The sequence below is a fragment of the Physeter macrocephalus genome, unplaced genomic scaffold (genome assembly GCF_002837175.3).
Source record: "Physeter macrocephalus isolate SW-GA unplaced genomic scaffold, ASM283717v5 random_959, whole genome shotgun sequence".
Taxonomy (NCBI): Eukaryota; Metazoa; Chordata; class Mammalia; order Artiodactyla; family Physeteridae; genus Physeter; species Physeter macrocephalus.
The window spans coordinates 1-25,000 of NW_021146909.1; the positions used below are offsets into that span (position 1 = coordinate 1).

Consider the following 25,000-nt stretch of genomic DNA (forward strand, 5'->3'; position numbering starts at 1 on the left):
AGCTCTGGTGAGGTTGAGCAAGCAAGTTGGTGGCAGAACCTGGCAGGAGCTCCCTGGGCCAGGTTTGCAGTGTGTGGCCGAGTCCTCCCCTACCTAAGAAAAGAGCCAGTTTATTCTCAGACGCCAGCCCCTTGTCTCTACGCCGGCAGTGTGTGGGCTTCCCAGGGTGGTCTTTCCTGAGTGAGAGACCTCTGCTTCTGCCTTTGCTCGCCTTCCTCATGTAAATCACAGTTAGGCTGTTTTTAGCCATTATCCAGTGTTTTAAAAAAGGATAATCAGCTTTCTGACGGAAGAAATCGAGAGAAGATGGTGGTAACATTGGCTGTCCTTCTGGCCTAAAAGAACTGGAAGCAGAAGAGCTGACTTCTTCCTGGGGGTTCAGCTGGTTTCCAACGTCGTTATGGCTTCTCAACAGGCAGATGAAGACGGTCCTTCCCCATAATTAATTCTTGTTTCCCCTGTCATTTGCCTCCTAAGTTCCTGGATAAACTTGACTGTTGCTCCCAAGTTGAAAAAAATCTTTCTAGGGATTTTTTTTTGAAAGATCAGCTGACGAAGTGGAGTGCTAATTGCTGGTTCGCTGGCCGTGCGGAACCATTTCTTGGGCTCTCCACTGTATCAGTCAATGTTCTTGGGTCTTCCATTTTGGCCAGTGCCGCAAGGGAACATTTTACAGCACCCTCCGTGTGTCCCTTGTCTCGCGTGTGAAGGGTGGGTCTGTCTTCGCCCTCAGATGCTGGAGAATCAGATGGAGGTGCGGAAGAAGGAGATCGAAGAGCTCCAGAGCCAGGCTCAGGCCCTGAGCCAGGAGGGGAAGAGCACGGACGAGGTGGACAGCAAGCGCCTCACCGTGCAGACCAAGTTCATGGCGCTGCTGGAGCCCCTGAACGAGAGGAAGCAGAACCTACTGGCCTCCAGAGAGATCCATCAGTTCAACAGGGACGTGGAGGACGAGATCGTGAGTACCTCCCTGCCTGGCCTGCCTGGTACCCGTGTTCTCACTGCTGGGCCCGACCCACCTTGGTCACGTCAGTGGGCTGAGCCGTCCCAGCCCTGCTCTGTGTATCCACACAAAATGTAACTCTGTTTTTCTGTCGGGTTTTCTCAACATAACTCAAGGGTTTAATGCCCCTTGAATGGTAGTTTTAAAAACAAAGAATGAGGACTCACGGAGAGTCCGGTATTGAGGATGAAGTAAGGTCTGGAAGACTGGCCCATGCCCTGTATCGGAGAAGAAGGGCAGGTTCCCCAGGCCGCCCTTCCCAGTGGGATTCTTCTTCTTTTTCTAAATTTTATTAAAGTATAGTTGATTTATAATGTTGTGTTAATTTCCGCTGTACAGCAGAGTGACCCAGTTATACGTGTATATGTCCTTTTTCATATTCTTTTCCATTACGGTTTATCACAGGATATTGAATATGGTTCACTGTGCTGTACAGTAGGATCTTGTCGTTTATCCCCCAGTGGGGTTGAACACACTTCCTCTCTCACGCTGGCCTCCCTGCTCTCCCCTCCTGCCCTCGTTTGCATCAAATATTTGTTCTTTTTGAGTGGCCCTGACCACCTATTTACAATTCCTTCCAGTTGTGGGTTGGAGAGAGGATGCCTTTGGCAACTTCCACGGATCACGGCCACAACCTCCAGACCGTGCAGCTGTTAATAAAGAAAAATCAGGTAAGCGTGTCTGCTGGGGCTGGCTCCTCCTGGTAAATCGGCCCCACGCTACAAGGCGGTGAGCGGGAGAGCTCTGAGGGCTGGCGGTTTCTCCTCGGCCCCCGAGGCGTGGCACAAGCAGCGAGCGGCCGCGGCTTAGCGAGCCTCCGGCGTGTATGCCCTGCTCCCACAGACCCTGCAGAAGGAGATCCAGGGGCACCAGCCCCGCATCGACGACATCTTTGAGAGGAGCCAGAACATCGTCACGGACAGCAGCCTCAATGCCGAGGCCATCCGGCAGAGGCTGGCCGACCTGAAGCAGCTGTGGGGCCTCCTCATCGAGGAGACGGAGAAGCGGCACCGGCGGCTGGAGGAGGCACACAAGGCCCAGCAGTACTACTTTGACGCGGCCGAGGCCGAGGCGTGGATGAGCGAGCAGGAGCTGTACATGATGTCCGAGGAGAAGGCCAAGGTGAGGCAGGGAGGCCAAGCCCCCTCCCCCAACCCCTGCCGCCGGAGAGCCTCAGACTCAGAGCCTGAACTTGTGTACCGCTGGGGGCGACGTCCTTGTGAAACGTTTCGTTGTCGCCTCGGTCGTGGGGGCAGTGTGGTGCATACCGGTGGCTGGAACCTGGCTCTTTGCCCCTCGACGCAGAATTTTCTTGCCTGAATCCCGGTATTGTCGTTAAGATTGGATTCATCATGCCCTCCGCTTTTTAAAATAGAAATTTGCCAAAGTCTGCCTTTTACAGTATATACTAGATGCTTTTGTTTTGAGACAATCTAGAAGTGTTTGAAAGTATTCTCACCAGGATGCTCTTATGTACATCTGTTAGACCGTGGAGAGTTTTTCAGCCAGCTAGGATACACTTGGTTTGCCTGGGCTTTACCTCATACTTCAGCGGGTCCTCGTCACCCTGCGTCATCCTCATGTCCGTCTTTCAGAGGCTCCCACAGTCCGGTCCACACTGAAGCTCATGGAGCGCTCCGTATTCCAGCGCCCATATCACACTTGTGGCTTTTTTCTTTCTGCCAAGTCTTCCTCCTGCCACACCACGCAGTCAGCCGGCCCCTCTCCCGGGGGGTTTTGGGTCAGGGGGCGGGGGGACGGCTGTGGTTGTGACGGCCCCCTCTCTAAGCAGGATGAGCAGAGCGCCGTCTCCATGTTGAAGAAGCACCAGATTCTGGAACAAGCCGTGGAAGACTACGCGGAGACGGTGCATCAGCTCTCCAAGACCAGCCGGGCCCTGGTGGCCGACAGCCATCCTGAAAGGTGAGTGCCGTTCTGTGAAGATGAGACTGGCCTGTCAGTTCCTCCCCAGTCAGGGCCTCTTGCTCGAGTAACTGGTAATGTAGATCTTTGGGAAGCATTTTTATAACAGACCCAGAAGGCCTGTGCTGAACAGGAAGGGTGAACGGTTACATTACAGGAGCTCACTCTTGCGGGTTGATTATCTCCTGCTGGCCAAGCCCTGTTGAGAAGGTTATTGGTGTCATGCATCAGAAGTACCGATTGACTTGCATGGGTATACAGTGATAAAAGCACCTACCCTTGGGTTTAAAAAGTCATCCAGTTAAGGAAAGTAATTACTAGTTTTAATAGAGCAATGGATAAGGATACTTGGACCTGTAAATTAAAAGGGCTACCGGGAGAAGAAAATGATGCCGCCTCTGAACTCTTATACATTGAGTCTTGAGAATGCCTCAGGAATAAGAAAAAGGAGTGTGTGGTACTCCTGCCCTGTTACATACCAGGCTTACATGCTCACTTCAGTGGCAGTCATTTTAGGCTTTCTCTGGAACTGCCTGTTACGGCTCAGACAGACAAGAATCGGCTTTGTGCATTAACCAAGGCAAGTTGGAGATGAGGTCAGGGGCTGGGTTGGTACAGGGGGTCCTTCAGGTGTTCATGATCAGGACTCCCAGGAACGTGGCCTTCCTCATCTCCCAAGGACAGGCGTCAGTAAGTCCTTGTCTGACTGCTTTCTTGCTGGAAGACTGTCATTCTGGGAGTATTTGGAGGGAGGGGGATGGATGCTGCACCCCCAGGACCCAGGAAATGAGAGCAGCAGGGCCCGCCCTCCTGGCAGAGAAGAGCATGTAGCCCAGAGAAGGTCAAGGTGTGTGCAGACGGGGATATTATCTGTCCCTTCGACAGCATGGCACCTGAGAACGGATCCTGGGTTAACTTCTCATGTCAGAGGAAGTCCTGACATACGGAGCCAGCAGTGCAGAGTGTTTCGATTTCTCTCCCCTTCCTCCATCATCACGGCCAGGATGGCCTTTGTTCTTAATCACTGTGTTTTGTTACACGTTGGCTCTTCATTACTTGAGGTCAAATTTCAGAGTTTTATTTTTTAGGCTAAATAGGTTAACTTGAGGTTTCCTCTGAGAAATGTTGTAGAACGTGATCTCTTGGCATTTCCCCTCATTTACTGGCTCCCTGAAGAACATGTCCCCCTCATCTCGCCCCCCGCGCCCCCCCCACCCCGCAGTGAGCGCATCAGCATGCGGCAGTCCAAGGTGGACAAGCTGTATGCGGGCCTCAAGGACCTGGCCGAGGAGAGGAGGGGCAAGCTGGACGAGCGGCACCGGCTGTTCCAGCTCAACCGGGAGGTCGACGACCTGGAACAGTGGATCGCCGAGAGGGAGGTGGTCGCAGGGTCGCACGAGCTGGGGCAGGACTACGAGCACGTCACGGCAAGTACTGCGGGCAGGGCGGCCGCGCGCGGGCTGTGGAAGGCCCCTTGCGCGCCTTGTCTGTCAGCAGAGAGCGCACCCCAGACTTGAGCCAGAGATGGTGGGGTTTTTTATTTTTTTATTTTATTTTATTTTTTTGGTATGTGGGCCTCCCTCTGCTGCGGCCTCTCCCGTTGCGGAGCACAGGCTCCGGACGCGCAGGCTCAGCGGCCATGGCTCACGGGCCCAGCCGCTCCGCGGCATGTGGGATCCTCCCGGACCGGGGCGCGAACCCGGTTCCCCTGCATCGGCAGGCGGACGCGCAACCACTGCGCCACCAGGGAAGCCCGAGATGGTGGGGTTTTGTTTCAACTTGACACTTTGATCACCGGGCCACCTGGGGGTTGTTGAACTTCTCTGCTGCGCCCTGTCCTCCTCTGGTCAGAGTGGATGGAGCCCGTGCCTTACTCGGCGGCAGTGAGCAAGGAGGAAGCCTGGTGGTTGATAAGAGGCTTTGGAGCTGAGATCTGTTAAGTCAGGCATTTCTCTCCAAAGGACATTCGCGTGATCAAGAAATAAAGTGTTCCCAGTAGTCTCACTGATTTCTTGGTGCGCATCCCTGTTTCAGATGCTACAAGAACGATTCCGGGAATTCGCCCGGGACACAGGGAACATTGGGCAGGAGCGCGTGGACACGGTCAATCACATGGCAGACGAACTCATCAACTCTGGACACTCGGATGCCGCCACCATCGCCGAGTGGAAGGATGGGCTCAACGAAGCCTGGGCTGACCTCCTGGAGCTCATCGACACGAGGACGCAGATCCTCGCCGCCTCCTATGAACTGCACAAGTTTTACCACGATGCCAAGGAGATCTTTGGGCGCATCCAGGACAAGCACAAGAAACTCCCCGAGGAGCTCGGGAGAGATCAGAACACAGTGGAGACCTTACAGAGAATGCACACCACGTTTGAGCACGACATCCAGGCTCTGGGCACTCAGGTGGGTGAGGCGCTGCCCAGCCGTGGTGGGAGGGCTTCCTTCCGTACAGTGCCTCTGTGCCTCTCGGATCATCTGTCTCCATTCCTTGGCTCCGCAAAACATGCCTCAAAGAATTGCCCCAGTTAAACGGACATGCGTGTGCACACACGTAACACACACACTGTTGTAACGCTCCATCTGGGAGAACTTACCAGTCTGTAACATTCTCAGTTTGCCACATTTTGCAGACACTGTTGGATGAACAGTATTTGTGATTAAAATAAACAACCCAGACACATATACAAACATTTACAAGTTTTAGGCCTTCTCAACAAGAATTTGAATTAACGCTGGCATATCCATCCGGAATAATTTCCAAAATGATGCCTCATTATTTTCCATCAACCAGAGTCTGAGTTATGTATTGGAGAAGAGAGAAAACAAGATTCTAACGTTTTACTCTGCCCGCTCTTCCCCTCCCCGCTATGAAGTGGTTAACACTAAGGCTTTGTTTAAGAGCTGTCTGGCAAAGTGATAACAATATAACAGTAACGATCTGTAGTATAATCACTCTCTAATTCACACTCTCATTCCTGCACAGTTTACTGCTTACTTTTATGCCTATTAGATGAAAAATAAATTGTATCTGTCTTTTCCCTTAAATTTCAAGATCTTAGAGAAGAAGTCCGTTTTCTTATAGTTATCAGCCCTGAGGATATCAGGAGGTTTGTTTTTACCTTTTAGAAGCATGTCAGTGATCTAGTGCAGGGGTTGGTAGACTTCTTCTGTAGAAGCCCAGACAGTACAGATTTTTGGTTTTGTGGGACATACAGTCCGTTACAACTACTCAGCTCTGCCATCGTAGCATAAAGCAGCCACGGACAATCCGAAAGCGAAGGGCGTGGCTGTGTGCCAGCAAAGCTTTATAAAAAGCAGGGAGCCCAGATTTGCCGTGGGCCAGCCCCTGATCTAGTGTGCCAGCCTTCTTTGGTGTGCTTTGGGGTTTGTTCTGTGGAAGGACCACCTTTACAGCTGTTGTCTTCCCCTTAATTTGCCCTTTCTAAAAGCAAAGGTAGGTCACAGCTGGGGCTCCATTCATGTTAAGTGGCTTCCCCTTTTCCATCCTGGAGGTAGAAGGTGTGGAGGGAATATTTTAAGAGATTTGTGGAGTGGCTGAGGGTCTGCATCAGGCAGAATTTAAAAGCGCCCACCGTGCATTGTGCGGTTTCCAGTCTTTCCTTCGCGGCTGGCAGATTCTCCATTCAAAAGCTTGTCAGCTTCCTGTTCAGTGGCTCTCACTGCGTGTAAGGTCCTGGAGCACCAGGTGAGCACATGAGGATCCTGAACCATGCAGTCTGACGTGCAGGAGCACTTAGAGCACGGCCACCAGAGAAGGGCCGACCCTGGCTTGAATTGAGCCTGTCACGCTGTATCGCTGCAAGTTTTAATTTCCTTCCTAAGCTTTGGTTCCCTAATGCTTTAAGGATGGCAGTGTGTATTGTTACAGTTTTTAAAAAGCTTAAGAGAACTTCTGGAATGCCTGGAAGCCTTATTAGCAGCAGGTCTTTCCTCTGCACCTGTAAAATCATTTACTTTTAGAACTTCAGGAGGCTCCAGAGATGGTAGAGTTGCTCCTTCATTTTTTTTTCATTAAATCCCTTCACTTTGTGAGGCTCAGAGAGATGCAGGAGCCCACTGAGAGTCCAGGAACGTTCAGGGCAGGAATCTGTTCCGTCAAGCATGATGGTCTGCACCTCACCATACCCGCTGGGCCAGGCCATTTCAGCCACAAAAGTATGCATGCCCCTCCTGCAGTTAGAGTAGAAGCGGGGGTGGGGGGGCTCTTGGTGCAGGCTCCAGAAGCCGATGGCGTTTCCTCCTTGGCTGCTTTCCTCTTACTGCCAGCTGACCTGCCACCATCCTCCATTCTGTGTGGGAACAGTGGACATGAGGGAACCTGATGATGGTCTGCAGTGACTCCTCAAAGCAGTAGCTAATTCTAGCGGGAATTTCTGCTTTTGCTCTCCTCATCTACCTTGTTTGTTGTCGTGAGAACAAATTAAAAACAGCTAGAGGCCCAGGAAACTTTTTTTTTTTTTTTAACTTGTTTGGAAAGATTTGGTTAGTCATATAGGAGATAAGCTTTTCAAATAATTTCCTAGGAACTTGCTTATTGTCATTTGAGTTAATACCTGAGCCATATTTAAAGAATGTTTCCAAAAGTCTCTTAGGATATGGAAATCAAATCACCAGGGAAACCAAACCCCATTGATTCTTCTTTGCATCTCTTGCAGAAATTTGTTTTCCTTACCTACCACCACCTAGAGCCTTTTGAGTGATCTGGGTCGGTACACCTCCCCGCAAGCCCCAGTGTCTATCCCCCCCCATGATGTTTGTCCACATACTCCCCTCACGGACATCTGAAGGCTGCTATCATTCAGGATGGCTGTTGTCTTCAGACTTTGATCAGTAAATGAAGATTGAGTGTACGCTCCCCATACATGTATATTTTAAATTCGATGTTGTGCACGAGTATGGCATTACTAATACGTACTTTATATAAAACATAAGAGAAGGAAATACTTGAATACAAAATAAGCCACGGTTATTAGTTTCTCTTGTAAAGGTGTATCTGCTCTCCACCACCACCCTCGCCCCCAACAAAAGGGTGAAAGCCTTTTCTTGTTTTTTTCCCCCTTTTTACACAGAAAGTATTGATATTATGAACACTCTCTGTGCCTTCTCTACGTAGCCATCATCTTGGAGTACTTCTCATATGAGTACACAGAGCCCTTCCGCGTTCTTTTTCATGACCGCATGGGAGCCTCCTGTATGAATGTGCCATTGTAATTTAACCAGTTCCTCATGGACGAACAGATACTTTATTTTCAGTCTTTTGCACTTACAGACATTGCTGCAATCGATAACCTTATGTATATTTCATTTCCTAAAAGTGCAAGAGTATATGTAGGATAAATTCCCCAAAGTGGAATTATAAAATCAAAAGGCACACGCATTTATAAGTTTGGTGGGTACTGCCTGTGCCTTCTGCAGGAGCTGGAACCTTTTGTCCCATCAGCAGTGAATCAGCTCACTGACATATATACATCATCAAGCTTGAATTTTTGCCAACTAGGAGATGACAAATTACAGTATCTCCATGTAGCATATTTTCATAAGGCTTATTGGCATTTCTTGTTCTCCAGAGTTTTTATTGAAGTTTGGCTGGTTAAGATTTTACCTTCTTTGGCATCAGCATTTTCAACTGCGTTAAATGCTGCTTTTTTGTTTTTCACGTTGGAATGTGCCGTTGTGGGAGCTCTTACAGGTGATGCATCACATATTGTTTTCAACAGCAACATCACATAGCTAATGGAAAAGGTGTTTTCAGAATGAGTTCTTGATGGCAGTTCCTCATTCCTGATTAAAAAAAAACACCATCTGTACCATGCAGGAGCAGATTAGGTGTTTATCCTTTACTGTATCTGGGTGCATACCGTGTGTTTCTGTGCCGTCTTCACATCCTGGGCCACCTCCGGGGACCTTTCCCGACCAGGGCTCCCATCAGCGCGAAGGCAGAATAGTGTGCAGAGGGGGAGTGGGAGGCCGGGTGGTGGCGCGGAGGCCCAGCTCTGACCCGTCTCGTCTCCTGGCGGCTTCACAGGTGAGACAGCTGCAGGAGGATGCAGCCCGCCTCCAGGCCGCCTATGCAGGCGACAAGGCCGAGGACATCCAGAAGCGGGAGAACGAGGTCCTGGAAGCCTGGAAGGCCCTGCTGGACGCCTGCGAGGGCCGCAGGGTGCGGCTGGTGGACACGGGGGACAAGTTCCGCTTCTTCAGCATGGTGCGCGACCTCATGCTGTGGATGGAGGATGTCATCCGGCAGATCGAAGCCCAGGAGAAGCCACGGTAACGCTGCCGCCGGCCTCCCGGCTGGGCCCTGCCCCAGAGCTTCGAGGCCAGAGCGGAGGCGGGGAGGGGTTTTGGGGGGAGCCGCCGCTGTTCCACTTTTCTCCTGCACACGGTTTCAGGGAACGAGGGGCCCAGTGTAGTTGAGCCCTGTGGAGCCCTCCCCATTTCTCCCCGACCCTGTTCCCTGGGTCCACGCTCACCCAGGCCCTCCTGCTGTCATCTGTGGGCCTCGTGCCTCAAAGCAGCCACATACCTGGGACCAGACTAGCTCTACCTCACCGCTGGAATGAGATGGCTTTTCTGAGTTCTTTTTCTATGTCTGTCAGATCAAAAACCACTCGATCCCTTTTCAGACCTATTACTAAAGGTGCCTCTTAGACTCAGCATCTGCTTTAATGGTGTCTCGGGATTCGTATTTAGTATTTGTTCTGTGTCTTCTCTTTGGCCATGTTTCATGCAAAGCAGTGAAGAGGAGCTAGTGGGTGTACAAGCAGGCACATATACAGCCTCCTGTTCACCCCTGCCGGCTCCAGCCCTCACCATAACTGAGAAATGGACTGTGCCCCAAAAGAAGAAATACGGTTATTATATACATGAAGCAGTTGTGTTTCCTTAGGTCAGGACTTTCCAGTCAGTCAGTTTTGATGGATGAGACGTTCTCACGGCTCTGCCAGTCGCTGATTGCTTGGCTGGTTCCTGCTCTGTGTGTCTTCATGTCTAAATGAGGAGACAGTATTTGCTGCTCTTTAAAACACACACGTCCTGAACCTTCGGCAGCTAACTCACCGGCGTACAACTGGGGACACCTGTTACTGCCTCTGTCTGTACCTTCTTGAAGAGTCTGAAGTGCATTTCAGAGCAAAAGGTTGAACAGAGATCCAGTGGTTTTTCTGGTCTCCATCTAGAAAAATTGTTTCGGCGCACACACAAAAATAAAAGTAGGCTTATTATCAGTGTTAGGTCGCGAAGCTGTGCCTGAGTTACACCATCGTTGCGCTGCAGCTCAGTGACCCAGCCTGCGAATCAGATACTGTGCCGCTGGTTTCCTTCAAATTAATTACGTGTTTTGAAACCTCCACGTTTGTTTGAAAAGCTTGGTCTCCTAAAGGAAGTATTATTTGTGTAATTTTAGGGATGTGTCCTCTGTTGAACTATTAATGAATAATCATCAAGGTATCAAAGCAGAAATCGATGCTCGTAATGACAGTTTCACGACCTGCATTGAACTTGGGAAATCGCTGCTGGCGAGGAAGCACTACGCATCAGAGGAGGTAGGATGCCGCTTACGCTTTGGGGCCCCTGGGGTGAGCGTAGCTGGTGTTCAGATGTAAAGTGACTCACTCTTGTGAGCGTGTGTATATGTGTGTGGGGGCATGTATAGACACACACACACAGAGAAATCTATGCTTACATTCACACACACGTATGCACACACCTATATGTGTTTCAGAACTCCTTGCTTCTTTCCTGTGTGTGTAGAATAAGACAGGCAAGTCTCTAGGTGTAGAGCCAATCAATCCATGGCACAGAAGACAATTTTTGAGGGCCTCTGGTCAAGGGTTCGTCCTCTCTCACCTCCTCCATCAGTTCTAGAAGGTGTCACCCCTTCTCTGTCACCTGTGCCCTAGACCTGTTTGCTCTTTTGTGGCTGGTTGCTAAGTCGAGTTGGGATGCTGGTGACACAGAGGGGAGTGGTTTTCAGTGTGAGGCCTCCGAGAGGTCAGGGCTTTGCCCCTCTCACCGCCCCCCACTCTTAACTTGAGTGTGTTCGCCACAGGGAGCCCCGGAGTCTGGAGGGGGCTCAGTGCATTGTTGGCCTCCTTACGACAGAGCAGCTTTGGGTGGAGCCTGGCCTTCCTCCCAGCCCCTTCTGGAAGGAACGTCGCCATGCTTTTCTCTCCTCTCCCAGTACGCAGATAGACCGAGCAGTCCTTAGATCTTTCCTGCCTTAGTGGTGGTCTCTACATAAAAAGTGTTTTTCTTATATGAAGCGGCCCATCAAGGGGCAGACTAGGAGGATGTGATCTACTCTATTAAGATGTCCTTGGGGTCCTCTTTTCTCACAGATCAAGGAGAAGTTACTGCAGTTGACGGAAAAGAGGAAAGAAATGATTGACAAGTGGGAAGACCGATGGGAATGGTTAAGACTGAGTAAGGATGTACCTAATCTCTCTTCCCTTTTTGGGTCCCCACTGAAAGCAAGCCAGTGTATTTAACTGCTTTAATTGATTGGATATGATGTCATCTCTTAATGATTTTTGGAGTCTTTCTGAATGCTGATCTTTTAATGTCCTATTTCACCATTTCATGCTAATAAGTATTTTTAAGTAGTTCCCTGTGACATATTCATTATCTTTCATCTCATGATTGACCTCAGTGTTGTGAGTGGGGTCTGAGTGTGTAGAAACAGTATGGGGACGACAGGATGTGGCATCCCTCTGGGAGAGTGCAGACAGGAGCCCCTTCTCCTCCAGTTATCTTTAAGAAGAATTGTTACTGTGGAGTCAAGAAGATGGAAAGTTGGCTTGTTAGGTCTTTTGAAAGCTAACAACGATAAAGATTTTGCAGTGAACCGGGCATTATTCTAAGTGTTTTATATGTTTTTCTTTATTGGCTTCCCACAATAACCCTCTGAGGTTGATTCTGTTTTTAATCTCATTTTATAAAGGAATATGTGAGCTAACACAGAGTTCATAATATACAGTATTGGGAAGAGCATTTATGATTGGTATGAACTGCAAAGGTAGCCCAACTGAAGCATTATTTACCATACTTTGCCATTCTGTGTTTGGGGCTCTGGGCTCTGTCCTTATATTATATTATAACCTTATTCTCAGGCACCAGGAGTGCTTTCTAGAAGCAGAATCCAAGGGCCCTTTTCTGAAAGGTGTGTAAGAGACCTAGTGGAGGCATCTCAATTCTTTTGAAAAAGAAACCCCACTTTTGATCATTCTTTGGATGAGGATTTGGTCTGTAAATTTTGCCACCTCCCAGGGCAGGTTCAGTTCAGTTCAGTTCAGCAAAACCCAGATTACACTCCACTGTGAACTAGGCACCAGGTTGCATGCTGGGCGTTCCTGATGAGGTGACCAGTTTCTCGAGCAGTGGGGGCATCTCCTTGTGCCTTGTTGGAGGCCACCAGGGTGACACCAGTGCTGCCCGCAGCCTTCTTCTTACCTGAATGACCCCAACCTTTGCTGCTTAAGGTATAATGAAATCGCCAGCCATAGCGCAGGCGGAGCTGAGGCCTGGCCTGCCTTCTCACAGCTGCTGTGGGTGGAGGTCATGCTGTGTTTCCTCACGTGTGGAGGGACAGAACGAATAAAGCAGAAGCCGTAGCCCATACTGTCCCTACTTTCCCTACTGCTTCCAGATCCTTCCCTGCCTCTCAACCCCCCAAAGTAAGACATAGCACTTCCACCCCAGAAAGGGTGATTGGTGAATGGCTGTCCCATCAGAGTAATCTGGTTATATGTAGATTGTGAATTCTTCAGGACTCTGAGGCTTACCTCACTGAAGTAGGGCTGAGTGAGCAGAGCATACCTCCTGGCCCTGCATGGCTGTATAGTAGCCACTGCCCACATGGGGCTCTTCAGAATTTGCAACATGGCTGGTCCAAATTAAGATGTGCCCCAAGTATAAAATACATGTCGGATTTCAAAGACAGAAGAAAAAAAAGATGTAACACAACTCAGTTAATTTTTATACTGATGACGTGTTGAAATAACAGCTATATCAGGTTGTCTAAAATAGGCATTTGAAATCAACTTCACATGTTTTTAATGTGGCTGCCAGGAAGGTTAAAGCTGTACACGTGTGGCTCCCATGACGTTTATGGGGACAGCGCAGATCTAGACTAGACTGTAAGCTGGTTGTGCCGGAAGCTGCCAGCAGAGGGCAGCGCCACCCTGCGCTGCCGAGTCACCCCGCCCTCCACACTCACTCTTGGCTCCCTGTGCAGTCTTGGAGGTCCATCAGTTCTCAAGGGACGCCAGTGTGGCCGAGGCCTGGCTGCTCGGACAGGAGCCCTACCTATCCAGCCGAGAAATAGGCCAGAGTGTGGACGAGGTGGAGAAGCTCATCAAGCGCCACGAGGCTTTTGAAAAGTCTGCAGCGACCTGGGACGAGAGGTTCTCCGCCCTGGAAAGGCTGACGACAGTAAGTGGGCCCTGGGAGCCGGGGTGCTCTGCCGTGGTTCCCGTGGGCAGCCTCTCCCTCCTGCTCACCCCGTAGGCGAGGGAGCTCAGGTCATTGCTCTGATTTTAAAAGCAGGAAGGATCTTCCTGGAGTTGGTGTTTCTCTTGGTACAGGACGTGGGGAGATGGTCCAGGGCCCCTGCCCCCTCAACCGCTTCCTGGGCACCTAGGTCTGTGGTCACTTCCTGTCTGGGAATTGATCGATTGGGATTTGCTTTTCTCTTTTGATCTGCTTTTCTTCCTGTATCTCAGTAGAAGCCGTGGTTTCTAGGGAGCATAGCCTTACAGTTTTCTTCCGATTTCAGGATTAGAATTCCCATCAAGCACTAGTAGCTCCATCTTCGACCACTGAAAACTCTCCCCAGTCCTGATAATCTCTTCTGCCAAAATAAAGGCCTTAGAATAGGCCTTGCTCACTGGAGTTTTCTCTCCCAAGACACTTGGCACTCCTGGTGGAAGGCTGATTCTTTATGGTGTGCTTCCCGATTTCTACAGTTGTGGGCAACTAAAATGTACCTGTACACATGTGTGTGAAAACGGAATACTTTGGGTACACGCATATATTGCTCATGAAATGGCTTAGTTCCAGTTAGTCTATTTCCTGGCTTTTTTAAAATGTGTAATTGGGGTTTGGCTGAACCTGAATCCCTACCGCAGCACAAGAAGCCTCTGTGGGAATTACTGCAGCTCTCACTCAGTGGTGTTTGTCTGATCTCTGATGAGAAGTCCAGCACGGACCCTCATGCTCAGGTGCTTTCTTCCTCAGCAAAGTTGAGAGCTGCAGAGTTCATTTAGAAACTAAACCCGATGTCCCAGGGGCACACACAACTCACAGGGCTTCTGCCAGCCCATAGAATGGATCTGTTTCATCACTCAGACCTCTGTTTCCTGTGGTTTTGGGTTGTAGCTGCAGTTCCTATGACCTTAACGAGGTTTTGCTTAGGATGTTAGAGCTTCTGGTTGTCCCGCCTGATCCAGCGTAGACCACTCAGACAGGAGGGTTTGCCTGGAGCCCTCTCCTTAAAAGAGGCAGAGTTTGGGGCTCTGCCACACATCAGCGTGTTCTCCCTCAGTTGGAGCTACTGGAAGTGCGCAGACAGCAAGAGGAAGAGGAGAGGAAGAGGCGGCCGCCTTCTCCTGAGCCGAGCTCGAAGGTTTCCGAGGAGACGGAGTCCCAGCAGCAGTGGTGAGTCACGGGCAGCCCGCCCACTTCAGTCTCAGCTTCAGTGACAAGAGAGGTTTAGGGAGCACACTTTCTAAGCCTGTGCTGATGTGCCCTTCCTGTTAGTCACTTCTGAAGACTACTGAGCCTCCGTACAGTCACCCCTGGATAATATTTGAGGACAGTGACTTGTCCACGGTCACACTGCTATGTTGTTAGCGGAAGTGGAATGTCGACAGCAACCATCTCTGCTGTGCACATTTGTGTGTGTGTGTGCACACACACACACACACACACACACACACACACACTTAGAACTTCCACATGAGTAAATGGATGGAGTGAACTACCCAGATTTCAGGCCAAGTGATTGTGTGGTGATGCTTTCTGAAAGTTCTGGGTGACTTTCACACGAAGGGCAGAAATTAACTCTGTATTTCTGAAAGGCTGATTATTTTGCTGGGGTCCAAGCTCCATGACAACCCTGAATACCACCTTTATGGGCAGGGATGCCTGTGGTCTTACTCTCTATCTAGAGTCAATTTGAAACACTTAAAGAGATTTTAGAAAGAAATCATATCATGTGAAAGAGGGCTGCATATGTTTTCCTGAGAGAGGGGCTCGAATAAAGTTGACTTGTGTTCTCCCCCGTCTTCTTCTCTTTTCTCCTCCTCTTTTCTTCCCCTCTCCCCTCCCTCCTTCCCCCTTTCCTCCTCTTCTCTCCTGTCTTCTTTCTCCCCCTTCCCCAACAGGGATACTTCCAAAGGAGAGCAAGTTTCCCAGAATGGTTTGCCGGCTGAACAGGGATCTCCACGGGTTAGTTACCGCTCTCAAACCTACCAAAACTACAAAAACTTTAATAGCAGACGGACAGCCAGTGACCAGCCGTGGTCTGGACTGTGAAGTTCACTACCATTTGTCAAGAACCACTCTTTCCAAATCCTGTTGGTTTGACCTTTTGGCTTCCACTTCACCCACAGTGTTAAAAATTTTACTTAACTCATAGCCTTCCTTGGTTTCATATTTGTTTGCGTTTAATTCATGTTTATTTGAGTTTTTTAACTGATGGATGCTCAGTTGCCTGAAAGCAACATACGTATTTTTTATTTATCGTGAGCTTTTTACTTTATTAAGATTTTGCAGCGAAAGCCTTACGTGAGTAATTGAAATTAAATGAGATTACAGCAAAATGAAGAAGAAAACTAGAATCTGACAGGTATGACACATCCAGTTATACTAACAGGGTGCAGTCCTGCACTATACGTAGCCCCCTTTACAGAGTTATTAACCTGCAGTAGTTTACTAGGAATTGAGGAGGGAGACTTCCAGTACTAAGATTAAAACCTAGAGTCAGTCAGCTGTGTAACATTCCATGAAGGATACATTCATTTATTGAAAATGATTAAAAAAAAAAAAGTTGAATCTACTTGGGAAGGTTTTTTTAAACTTTAGGCACAGAATCTGAACAGTTTTGAGACCCTCGGATCATTTATTACTTTTTTACAAACCAGGTCCTCTCTTTATTTTTTTTCTGCCAAGTCCTGAACTGAGAATTGTAGGCTCGCTTGCAGCAGATAATGCAGCTGGCCTCAGGAGTCAGGGGCCCACTGACTGCTGCCACCACCTCTGTCTGGGTCACTGTCGGCACCGCCGGAACGTGGGATGTGGCAAGTGTGGCAGTGCTTCTCGGCCCATTGGGGAAGCCTGCCTACCAGACTTTTCCACGCCTCTCCGTTCAGTTGATGACTTCAGGGTGTCAAACTGTTTAAATTTTGCAAACAAATGGAACAAAAGCCATTCTGGTTCACCCTGATTACTTGAACGACGCACTTGGGGGAACCACCCCAGGAGCTGTTGCCTGCCTCCAGGCTCCAGAAGTCCTTCAGCATCTCTGTAGACAGAAACTCCGTTGTATGTCTCGTATGGATCTTCTGATTCATTTTTCATTTTCCTATGACCTTTTTTGAAGCTCTCTAATAAAGAGTCGTTTAGGATGACATTTATCAGACCACCAGCAGGGATCTGAAAATGTTTTAACAGAAATTCTATTCACCAAACCAAGTCCATATTACATCAAAGCCTTGTGAGACATTCACTTGCTCATTTGCCATATTTAGATGTTAGTGGAATCAGAAAACCTGTTTTGATATGTGTTCTCCATGAGTTAAGTCTAATTTGTCTTTTCATTTCATGATGCATGTCTTTTTTTTCTTTTGTCAGGATAACATCATATAGCATCTTGTTTGTTTTTTCCTCATTTCTATGTACATATCTATCTACTTGCGACCGTAGATGGGTATATAGATAGATGCCAAGCTTCTTATGTTCTGGGAGTAGTATGCACCATTATTGGGTCTCTGCCTCAAAACACACCAAAATTCATTTTAGAAAAGAAACTACTGCTTCATCTTTGGTGATTAGGGAGCCCTGACATGTGTTTCTGGCTCCAAATGATATGTGTCATTGATCTATATGTATATATGTGATGTGTCCATATATATATGTTTAAATTTTGTATCATGAGGGCTAATACCCAATTTTATGCCTTTCGTATTCAGAAGACCAAAAACAAAACAAAACAAAACAAAGCCACATAAGCACACAGGAAAGAAAGGAGTGCTGTGATGCTTTTGGCATTTGTTCCCATGCCTACTTTTATCTAGATTTTTAAATTGTAGCTTGCCAGACAAATTTTTAATTGAAATTGGATTGTATCAGAAGAAGAAAGGCTCTTTTCATTCTTCCGAGTTACGGTGCAGAGACTCAAGTTAATGAACTTGAAAACAGTGTTGCTTCTTGCACTTAGAAAACCAGTCAGGTGTTCCTTGTGCTACTAGGTGTCACGTTGCATTTATGTTCACCTCCTGACTGAAGTATCTCAGGTGTACGCAGCCACTAATCGCTAAAGAGAAGCAACGTGGGGTGGGGGTAGGGGGGTATCCACATGTACCCACTGTTTGGTCACAGCACTACGATTTGCTTTTGATGTTTGTCTCTAGTGGCGTGTTGTCTGTTGGCATGCTTAAGCACATGTCCATTAAAATTCATTTTGTTCCTTTTATTTTCCTTGTTTTCTTGGTTAGTGATTCATTTGCATAAACATTAATTATCTCTGCATACTGGTTTGGGGTTTTCTCTTTCCTTCTAACTCTAAAGAAAAAAATTTTTGCTGCAGAATTTCCCCCAGAAGGGGCTTCCCCTGGCCGTCACCTACCTTGAAGTTTGACCAAGTATGATAAATTTTAGCCTTTTTCCAGTAAACATTCCTCTATCCAGGTCACTGCTGTCACTAGCAGTTTTTGAGTCACACCTGCAGCACTAATTTTTTCTTGTTTAACCTGGTTTCTATAGACACTAACCCCATGTCTCCCTGGACTCATGCCTGGCACAGGCCTTCCAGACCGATCTCATACTTCCTCCCAACCAGAAGTTTCCTGAAATCTCACACTAGAACAGATGTGTCAACCTTAAAATCCACTCACTTAACTTTTGACTCGGGGGTTTTGTTTTTTTGGTTACTATTTCCCCTTTGTCTCTCCTTTAAAAGGGAAAGGAAAGAGAGATATTTAAGTAGCCTATTTCTTATGAGCACTGGTCGACAGGCTGTCACTTGCAAGGCCAGGATAATCACCATGCATCTCCTCCCTATGCCTTTCTACCCTAAGAATCCTTTTTCCACGTTGCTGTGTGGATAAAGGGTTCTAATCACAAACACCCTTCAAGTGCATAGCCTCTAGTCTTACCTTAAACCCCCCCCCACCCCCCCCCGCCCTGCTGCTGACAGTGATAGTTTGTATAGACAGAGTATAAACTTGACTCCCAGCCCACCACTTAGATAAGGCCCAACAGAGACATCCCAGTTCCTGAGAGTTGACATATCAGATGTTCACTCATTGGTGGCCAGTCTCCCATTGATCCTGTTGAGGTTGTTGCTGCTAATTTTGCTGTCACCTGGTTCTGGGCAGCAGAGGTGGGGGACGTATCTAATGAGCGTGCCGTTGACACCTCCATGTTTGTCCGTGTACGAAGGGTGCAGGTTGTCTGTAATCCACTAAAGCGTCAGCCACACCCAGCTTTAGTAACTCGCTAATCCCCACACCCTGGGTGTATCAGCCAGGGGCCGCTTCAGTTCATGGTACACAGTTGATGGCACACAGGCTGAAAGCGATAATGAATGGAGACCCTACTGCATTTCCCAAGCCGAAAAGCCATGAGGGTTACAATATAAATGAGCTTGGGAAGGAACAGCTCCCGAAGACGTCTCCAGCCTGAAGGGTCAGAGCCGCTGGAAGCCTGGCTGTCTGGGCTTTCTCGTCTCAGTGCAGCAAGGCACCGTGATCAACCAACACGTGATGGGGAAGGCCCTGGTTCTGTCTTTGTTTGGGGGTAAATAGCCGTGTGGTGTTGAGTGACTGTGATTGGCTTTTCCAGCTCCTTTAACACAAACTACAACCCACTCACGATACAACTTCGGCAGATGTGGTTAAATTGATGTTCGTTGACTTGCCTCATTTCCTTCCAGCTCTTAAGTTCCAAAGTCTAACGGGGATGGTAGATGTGAAGTGCATGATTGCCGTCCTAATTTCTGCATGTGTTTATGACGATGTGTCGAGGGGTGGTGGGAGGAGAGCCGGAGAGCATTTGCAGAAACCAAAGGTCTTTCTTGTCTGACTTTGGGGGAATGCCGTGTAGTTCTGATAGAGTTGTCTATCCATCTGTTTGTGAATGCCCTTTCGCTTCAACTTCCAGCCCTTCTGGTGGCGTCCTTGGTTGTAAGGTGGCTGCTGTATAACGTCCACTCTCTCATATTTAATATGTGTGATTGTTAACTGTTGTCCTTTTGTTTTAAAGTAACCATAAGAGGAAATGATCTGAGTTCTATTAGAGAAAATGGATTGATCAGAGGAACAGAGTGCAGTAAAACTCATCCTGGCATTTCGCTTTTCTCATTTCCCCGTAAACGGGCGGGTATTAATCCATTCCCACCTTCTAATGTCCTTGGTGTCCAGCTGGCTTTGTGGGATGTGCAATGGTTTTACTGTACTGCCTCGATCTGTGCCAGGCATTTATACACAGCCACGTGTGCGAGTCAGAGCGTATGTGGTCACCCCGGGGGCTCACGGGGTTAGCTGAATGGCCTCTCCGCTGTCCCTAGATGGCAGAAACGGTGGACACGAGCGAAATGGTCAATGGCGCTGCAGAACAGAGGACAAGCTCGAAAGAGTCCAGCCCCATCCCCTCTCCCACCTCCGAGCGCAAAGCCAAGACTGCCCTCCCGGCCCAGAGTGCTGCCACCTTGCCGGCCAGGACCCAGGAGACGCCTTTGGCCCAGATGGAAGGCTTCCTGAATCGGAAGCACGAGTGGGAGGCCCACAATAAGAAGGCCTCAAGCAGGTAACAGCACAGAGGCTGAGGCGGTCCCGGGGGAAGTCGGCCCATTAAGAGGTGGAGGTGTGGGCCACTCTTGATCGAAAGGGGAGTATGTGTTTATGTGGTTGATCTGTTCTGTACCTTCCCGGGCCTTACATCCTTCTCGGGCCTGACGTTAGGAAGTGGGAGTAGAGTGCTTTTTTGTTCACCGGGAGAAGGAAGAGTTACGTGTGTGTGAGGGAACAGCAAGAAGAGGCCTTAGTAGTTCCTCCTGAGAAGGAATATTGCTAGATTGAGGTGGGGGAGTCTTCCCTAGAGTGAAATGATGTCACTGTTTTTTCCCTCCTGTGGGATGTCTTCAGCTATTCACCATTTCCCCTACCTCATCTCCATATCAGTCTTTATATTTGTTATCTCCCAGTAGCCCTACTTGTATTATCTCCATTTTACAAATGAAGAAACTGAGGCTCTGGGAGGTTAAGAAAGCTCACTCTGTGTAGCTTCCTAGTAAATGGCAGAGCTAGGGTAAAACTCATCTGACTCCACAGCCTGTGTGCTTAACCAGTAAACTAAACTGCCTAGGACCACCATGTACAGTGGTACAGGTTGTACACTGTACAAGGGAATCCCATCTAAGAGCTGCTATCCACATGGGGACATTATAGATTTATTCGTTAATACAGGCAGGTCTTGTTCTAATAAAAGCAGTACCCTGGGGGAAAGGCTACCTTTTTCTAATTCAGCCAGTGTACCGTAAGTGCTAGTGGCCCTGGGTCTGCCTCCCCCTCCCTGTCACGTTGCCAGGCCACTTCATTACACAATGAAGCTGAGGTGGAAGAGCTGCTTAAGGACAGGCATGTTTCCAGTAAGGAGCTTGGCCTGTACCATTACCACAAGAGTGTACCAAGCACCAGCAAAAGTCTTTCCCGTCAGAGCCAAGAGTGCCTTTATGTAATGAAAGAGGTCACTGTGGTTTTCTTCAAACTCAGAGTGAGAAGTGGCCCTCAAAAACCTGCCACTAGCAGTACGTGTCTTGTCTTGGGAGTCCACAGAGGAATTTTGTTCCATTGCGTATTTTTAGCAGGATTTAGGAAGGGCTTTTTTAACAGGGGATCATGCCATGTTGTGTGAGGATCATTTTCGTGTTAATCAGACTCTTAGAAGTTCCTTTCTTTACCGCTCAGGTCCTGGCACAATGTTTACTGTGTCATAAATAACCAAGAAATGGGTTTCTACAAAGATGCAAAGACAGCTGCTTCCGGAATTCCCTACCACAGCGAGGTCCCTGTGAGTTTGAAAGAAGCCATCTGTGAAGTGGCCCTTGATTACAAAAAGAAGAAACACGTGTTCAAGCTAAGGTGAGCGTTGCCAGAGAGTGGGTGTGTGTTTATTTTCACTCTGGGGGTTGGTTCTCTTAGACAGATGCTGTGATCAGTTGATTCCTCTCCTCTGCCGTTTAAAAAATCACCAACAAAGTGACAAACCGGATAGGCACACGTCTTGGTTAGGATCTCTGGGCTCTGTGGCCGGTTAACGGCACAACTGAACATGGAAGAAAAGGAGCTTTCCTTTTTATAAGCTGGAACTTAGTGTTTCCTGAGACAAGGTGAGCTAGTCACATTTCACAGTTTAAGGGGAGCTTAGAAAAATAGTCTCCCCGTCTTTGCAGCTAATCCAGACCCAGGAGATGCTGTTCTTTGCTCGTGACTTATCTGGAGATGGGTCAAGTGAGTTATCCCGGAGCCAGGTGGAGACAAACAGAAAGGGGCGGGAGGGGCCGGGCCCTGTGCTCCCCTGACTCACCCGGTGGATGTTCCAGATGCCTCTGGAACCATTCAGTTCCAAATGTCTCTACCCTGTACAACACATACAACTCCCAACAGAGTGGATCCAAGCTCTGAAGTTCTGCTTGGAAATGGGCAGAAAAACCCATTTTTCTTTTAAAAGCGTGAAAAATAAACATGTTAGTGGTTAGGACGATACTTAGTCTGATACTAACTTGATCTGTTGCTTTGGGATTTGAAAAGCAAACTTTGGTCCTCAGTTACACATGAGTCTCACGCCAGCTGGATGAGGCCAAGGACCACAAACGAGAGCAGTCCAAATGGGGTGATCCCTTGAGCCCTGGACGGGCACTGGAGGCAGGCCCCAGGGACCTGGGACGCTTTACATGCTGTTAAGACCAGGCGTGGCCAGCCTGGCACCCACCCTGGCTGCACGCCCACTTTGTACTTCCTTGATGCAGCTTCAGAGCGTCGGGGTATCGGCAGAGGGCATTTACCTCCTCTGCACCGGCAACACCCACTTCCTCTTGACGCAGCAGAGAAGGAGGGGCCCTCCCAGCCAGCGTCCTCTCCGTGTCACAGCACTAGCCCGGCCAGGGCAGTTTCTTTTTTGTTCTGAGAGGTGTATAAGAAGAGAAGTCTAGGAGAACTTTTCTGGGTGTTAGTTCAGAAAGCCTGGTATTTGTTAACGTGGGGGATGTAAGTCCGGTGGCAGAATTTCAGGAGGGCCCGTGAGTTTTAAAGAACTTTCTTCTGCGTTCAGTTTAGAGCAGTGATCGGTCATTCCAGTGGTCTTTGCCACAACAGATCCAGGTGTTGACATGTCCTTGCAGTGATTGAAACAGCCATGTTACCTGTGCATATTGGCCCAATTATATGGCTTCTTGATGCCCCAGGGCGCGGCTGCTGGGCCCCTGCAGGCCCCCGGCACGGTTGGCGACGTGTGCAGAGTTCCCACGGGCATTTCTGATGTGATTCCTGCGGGCTGCTTGTATCCCACATGAGAGTTGGGGGATTTTTTTTTTTTTCCTTAAGTTATATTGTGACTGACTGAGTTTCTTCCTTCAAATTACAGACTAAATGACGGCAATGAGTACCTCTTCCAAGCCAAAGACGATGTAAGTTTCTAAGTTTCATTTTTTCAAATACTTAGAAGTTTGCAAGTGTTGGTGGCCCGATGAGCTTTATTTATGATGTTCTTCACATAAGTAATGATCCAGTGGTGACTTCTGTCCTCTGGCCTCCACGGTCGTGAATGCTGGCAGGTGTTGAGTTCTCCCGTATCTCTCAGAGGCAGTGAACGTCATCTCGCTGTCCTCCCGCCGCGGCAGGAGACCTAGTGCAGGGTCCCTTGAAGTCCGCGGAGGACAACTGTGGGTGAAGCACAGGGAGCAGGTCCCAGGACTGGGTGTGGATCCTGCAGCCCAGTCAGGAGCCTCCCCATTGCACCCACTGCACCCCACTGCCTTTAACCAACCATTGCATGGCTGTGCTCCTCCTTGAGAGGAGAGAGGGTCGGCCGATGGGAAAACAACATGTATGCAGGGCTTTAAATTCGAAAAAAGCAACTTCTGTTAAATTTATACATTGTTATGCGTCAAGTATATTTCAGCTTAAACAAGGAAAAGAAAAAGCCCCTTCTAGGGTGGGACCTGACACCCTACTGTAGACCAGTCTTCCAGCTCGTCCACATTTGTAGGGCCACATACTAGAGTGAGGACCTTCAGGTACCGTAAACCGAATTCTGGTGAGCGTTCAATCATGTTCACTACTGTCCTGACAAAGCAGAGGTTCGTTTGGGAACTGCTTTCCCCTCTCAGGCAGACACACTGTTCCCAAGCCTTCCAGCCCACAGAGGCTCACACGGTCACCCAGGTGGACTGAGAGCGTCTTGTGCCCGTCCCTCTTAGTTGAGTCTCACCTGTGTCCCCTCCTTCATCCAGGAGGAAATGAACACATGGATCCAGGCCATCTCCTCTGCCATCTCCTCCGATAAACACGAGGTGTCTGCCAGCACCCAGAGCACGCCAGCATCCAGCCGGGCTCAGACCTTGCCCACCAGCGTTGTCACCATCACCAGCGAGTCCAGTCCCGGCAAACGGGAGAAGGACAAAGAGAAAGACAAAGAAAAGAGGTTCAGCCTTTTTGGCAAAAAGAAGTGAACTCCTTTCCGTCACCTCCTGCCCTTCTCTTAACCTTTTCAGTGAAATTCCAGCATGCAAGCTCAGAACCAACACATTACTCTCTGTGCCTAAATGTTCCTCAATGTGGTTGATTTTTTTCTTTTAATTTATAGAGCATTTCTCGGGGGGGTGGGGTGGGGAAAATACACCTAAACACTTTATCTCCAAGTTACAAAAAAGCTTGAGGTGCAGAGGGAAGACCAGATTTTTTTAAACGAAATTATATAGATTAGATCTCAATATTTAAACTGTTCCTCAATTTTGTGAGGCTGTGTTGGAAATAACCCGCCTCTAGTGCTGTTGGTATGCAAGGCAGCGGTGCTTAAACAGTACTTCCTGTGCTCACCACAGACAAAATGTACCACCTTCCCAACACCATTCTCTTCCATTTACTTCCAGTGGTTACCTTGAGTCTTGACTCTTAGAAGTGCCCACGATGGGTCTAACCTGGAATAAACAGATTGTGTATTATGATCTCGCTGCAGCCGCAGTGCAGCTCCATTGTTAATTCTACAGACCAAACCGTTTGTATCAGGCATCACTTACTAACACACGACATGCGGCTTTTCTGCATCAACCTGGACGACGGTTAAGAATGTCGGGATCCAAGAAGGAATAGAAAACTGATACTGTTTTAAATAATCTGTAATTTCAATTTTTTTTTTTTTTTTTGCTGAAATACATTATATTGTATGTTTGAGATAATTCTAGTACAAAGTATAATAAAACTAGATGTATAATAAACCCTTTAAATCATTGGTAAGTGTACAAGTGGAACTGAAGCATTTACTGGACAAAGTCCTGTTACCCTAATGGTTACTTGCTTGTGCGTTGCCACACTGTGTTATAATTTGCTTCATTACCTTGCTATTTGATACATAGTGTGCATTTCTCTGTCACTGTAACGATTGTAATGACAAATTTTCATCTTACTGCACAATCAAAATGGCATTGATAGGAATGAACTCCAGAGGCTGGGCCTGAGCAGGGAGGTGGTCACTCAGGCCCGGTGCTCAGTCGTTATGACCTTTACCTCTCGACTTTTGCCCTATCTGTTAAATATATGCTATGTCATTAAA

General features: G+C 48.4%; 1 protein-coding gene across 1 annotated transcript; it reads left to right on the forward strand.

The window, feature by feature from the left end:
* The first annotated feature begins 715 nt into the window (after positions 1-715).
* On the forward strand, positions 716-24,638 carry LOC114485549 (spectrin beta chain, non-erythrocytic 1-like). Its single transcript, XM_028487180.2, has 16 exons — positions 716-958; positions 1,585-1,674; positions 1,847-2,125; positions 2,796-2,926; positions 4,149-4,353; positions 4,961-5,335; positions 8,979-9,223; positions 10,359-10,497; positions 11,293-11,377; positions 13,188-13,384; positions 14,496-14,608; positions 15,337-15,400; positions 19,740-19,978; positions 21,139-21,312; positions 22,814-22,856; positions 23,682-24,638. Exons 1-16 carry the CDS (start codon positions 734-736, stop codon positions 23,898-23,900), a joined length of 2,823 nt encoding a protein of 940 aa, XP_028342981.1. The 5' UTR covers positions 716-733; the 3' UTR covers positions 23,901-24,638.
* The last annotated feature ends 362 nt before the right edge of the window (positions 24,639-25,000 follow it).

Excerpts from the sequence above, each read along its gene's own strand:
- LOC114485549 (XM_028487180.2), top strand. The coding sequence starts at position 734 with ATGCTGGAGAATCAGATGGAGGTGCGGAAGAAGGAGATCGAAGAGCTC. Across the intron at positions 2,126-2,795 it reads TGTCCGAGGAGAAGGCCAAG|GATGAGCAGAGCGCCGTCTC; the intron begins GTGAGGCAGGGA and ends CTCTCTAAGCAG. Across the intron at positions 13,385-14,495 it reads CCCTGGAAAGGCTGACGACA|TTGGAGCTACTGGAAGTGCG; the intron begins GTAAGTGGGCCC and ends GTTCTCCCTCAG.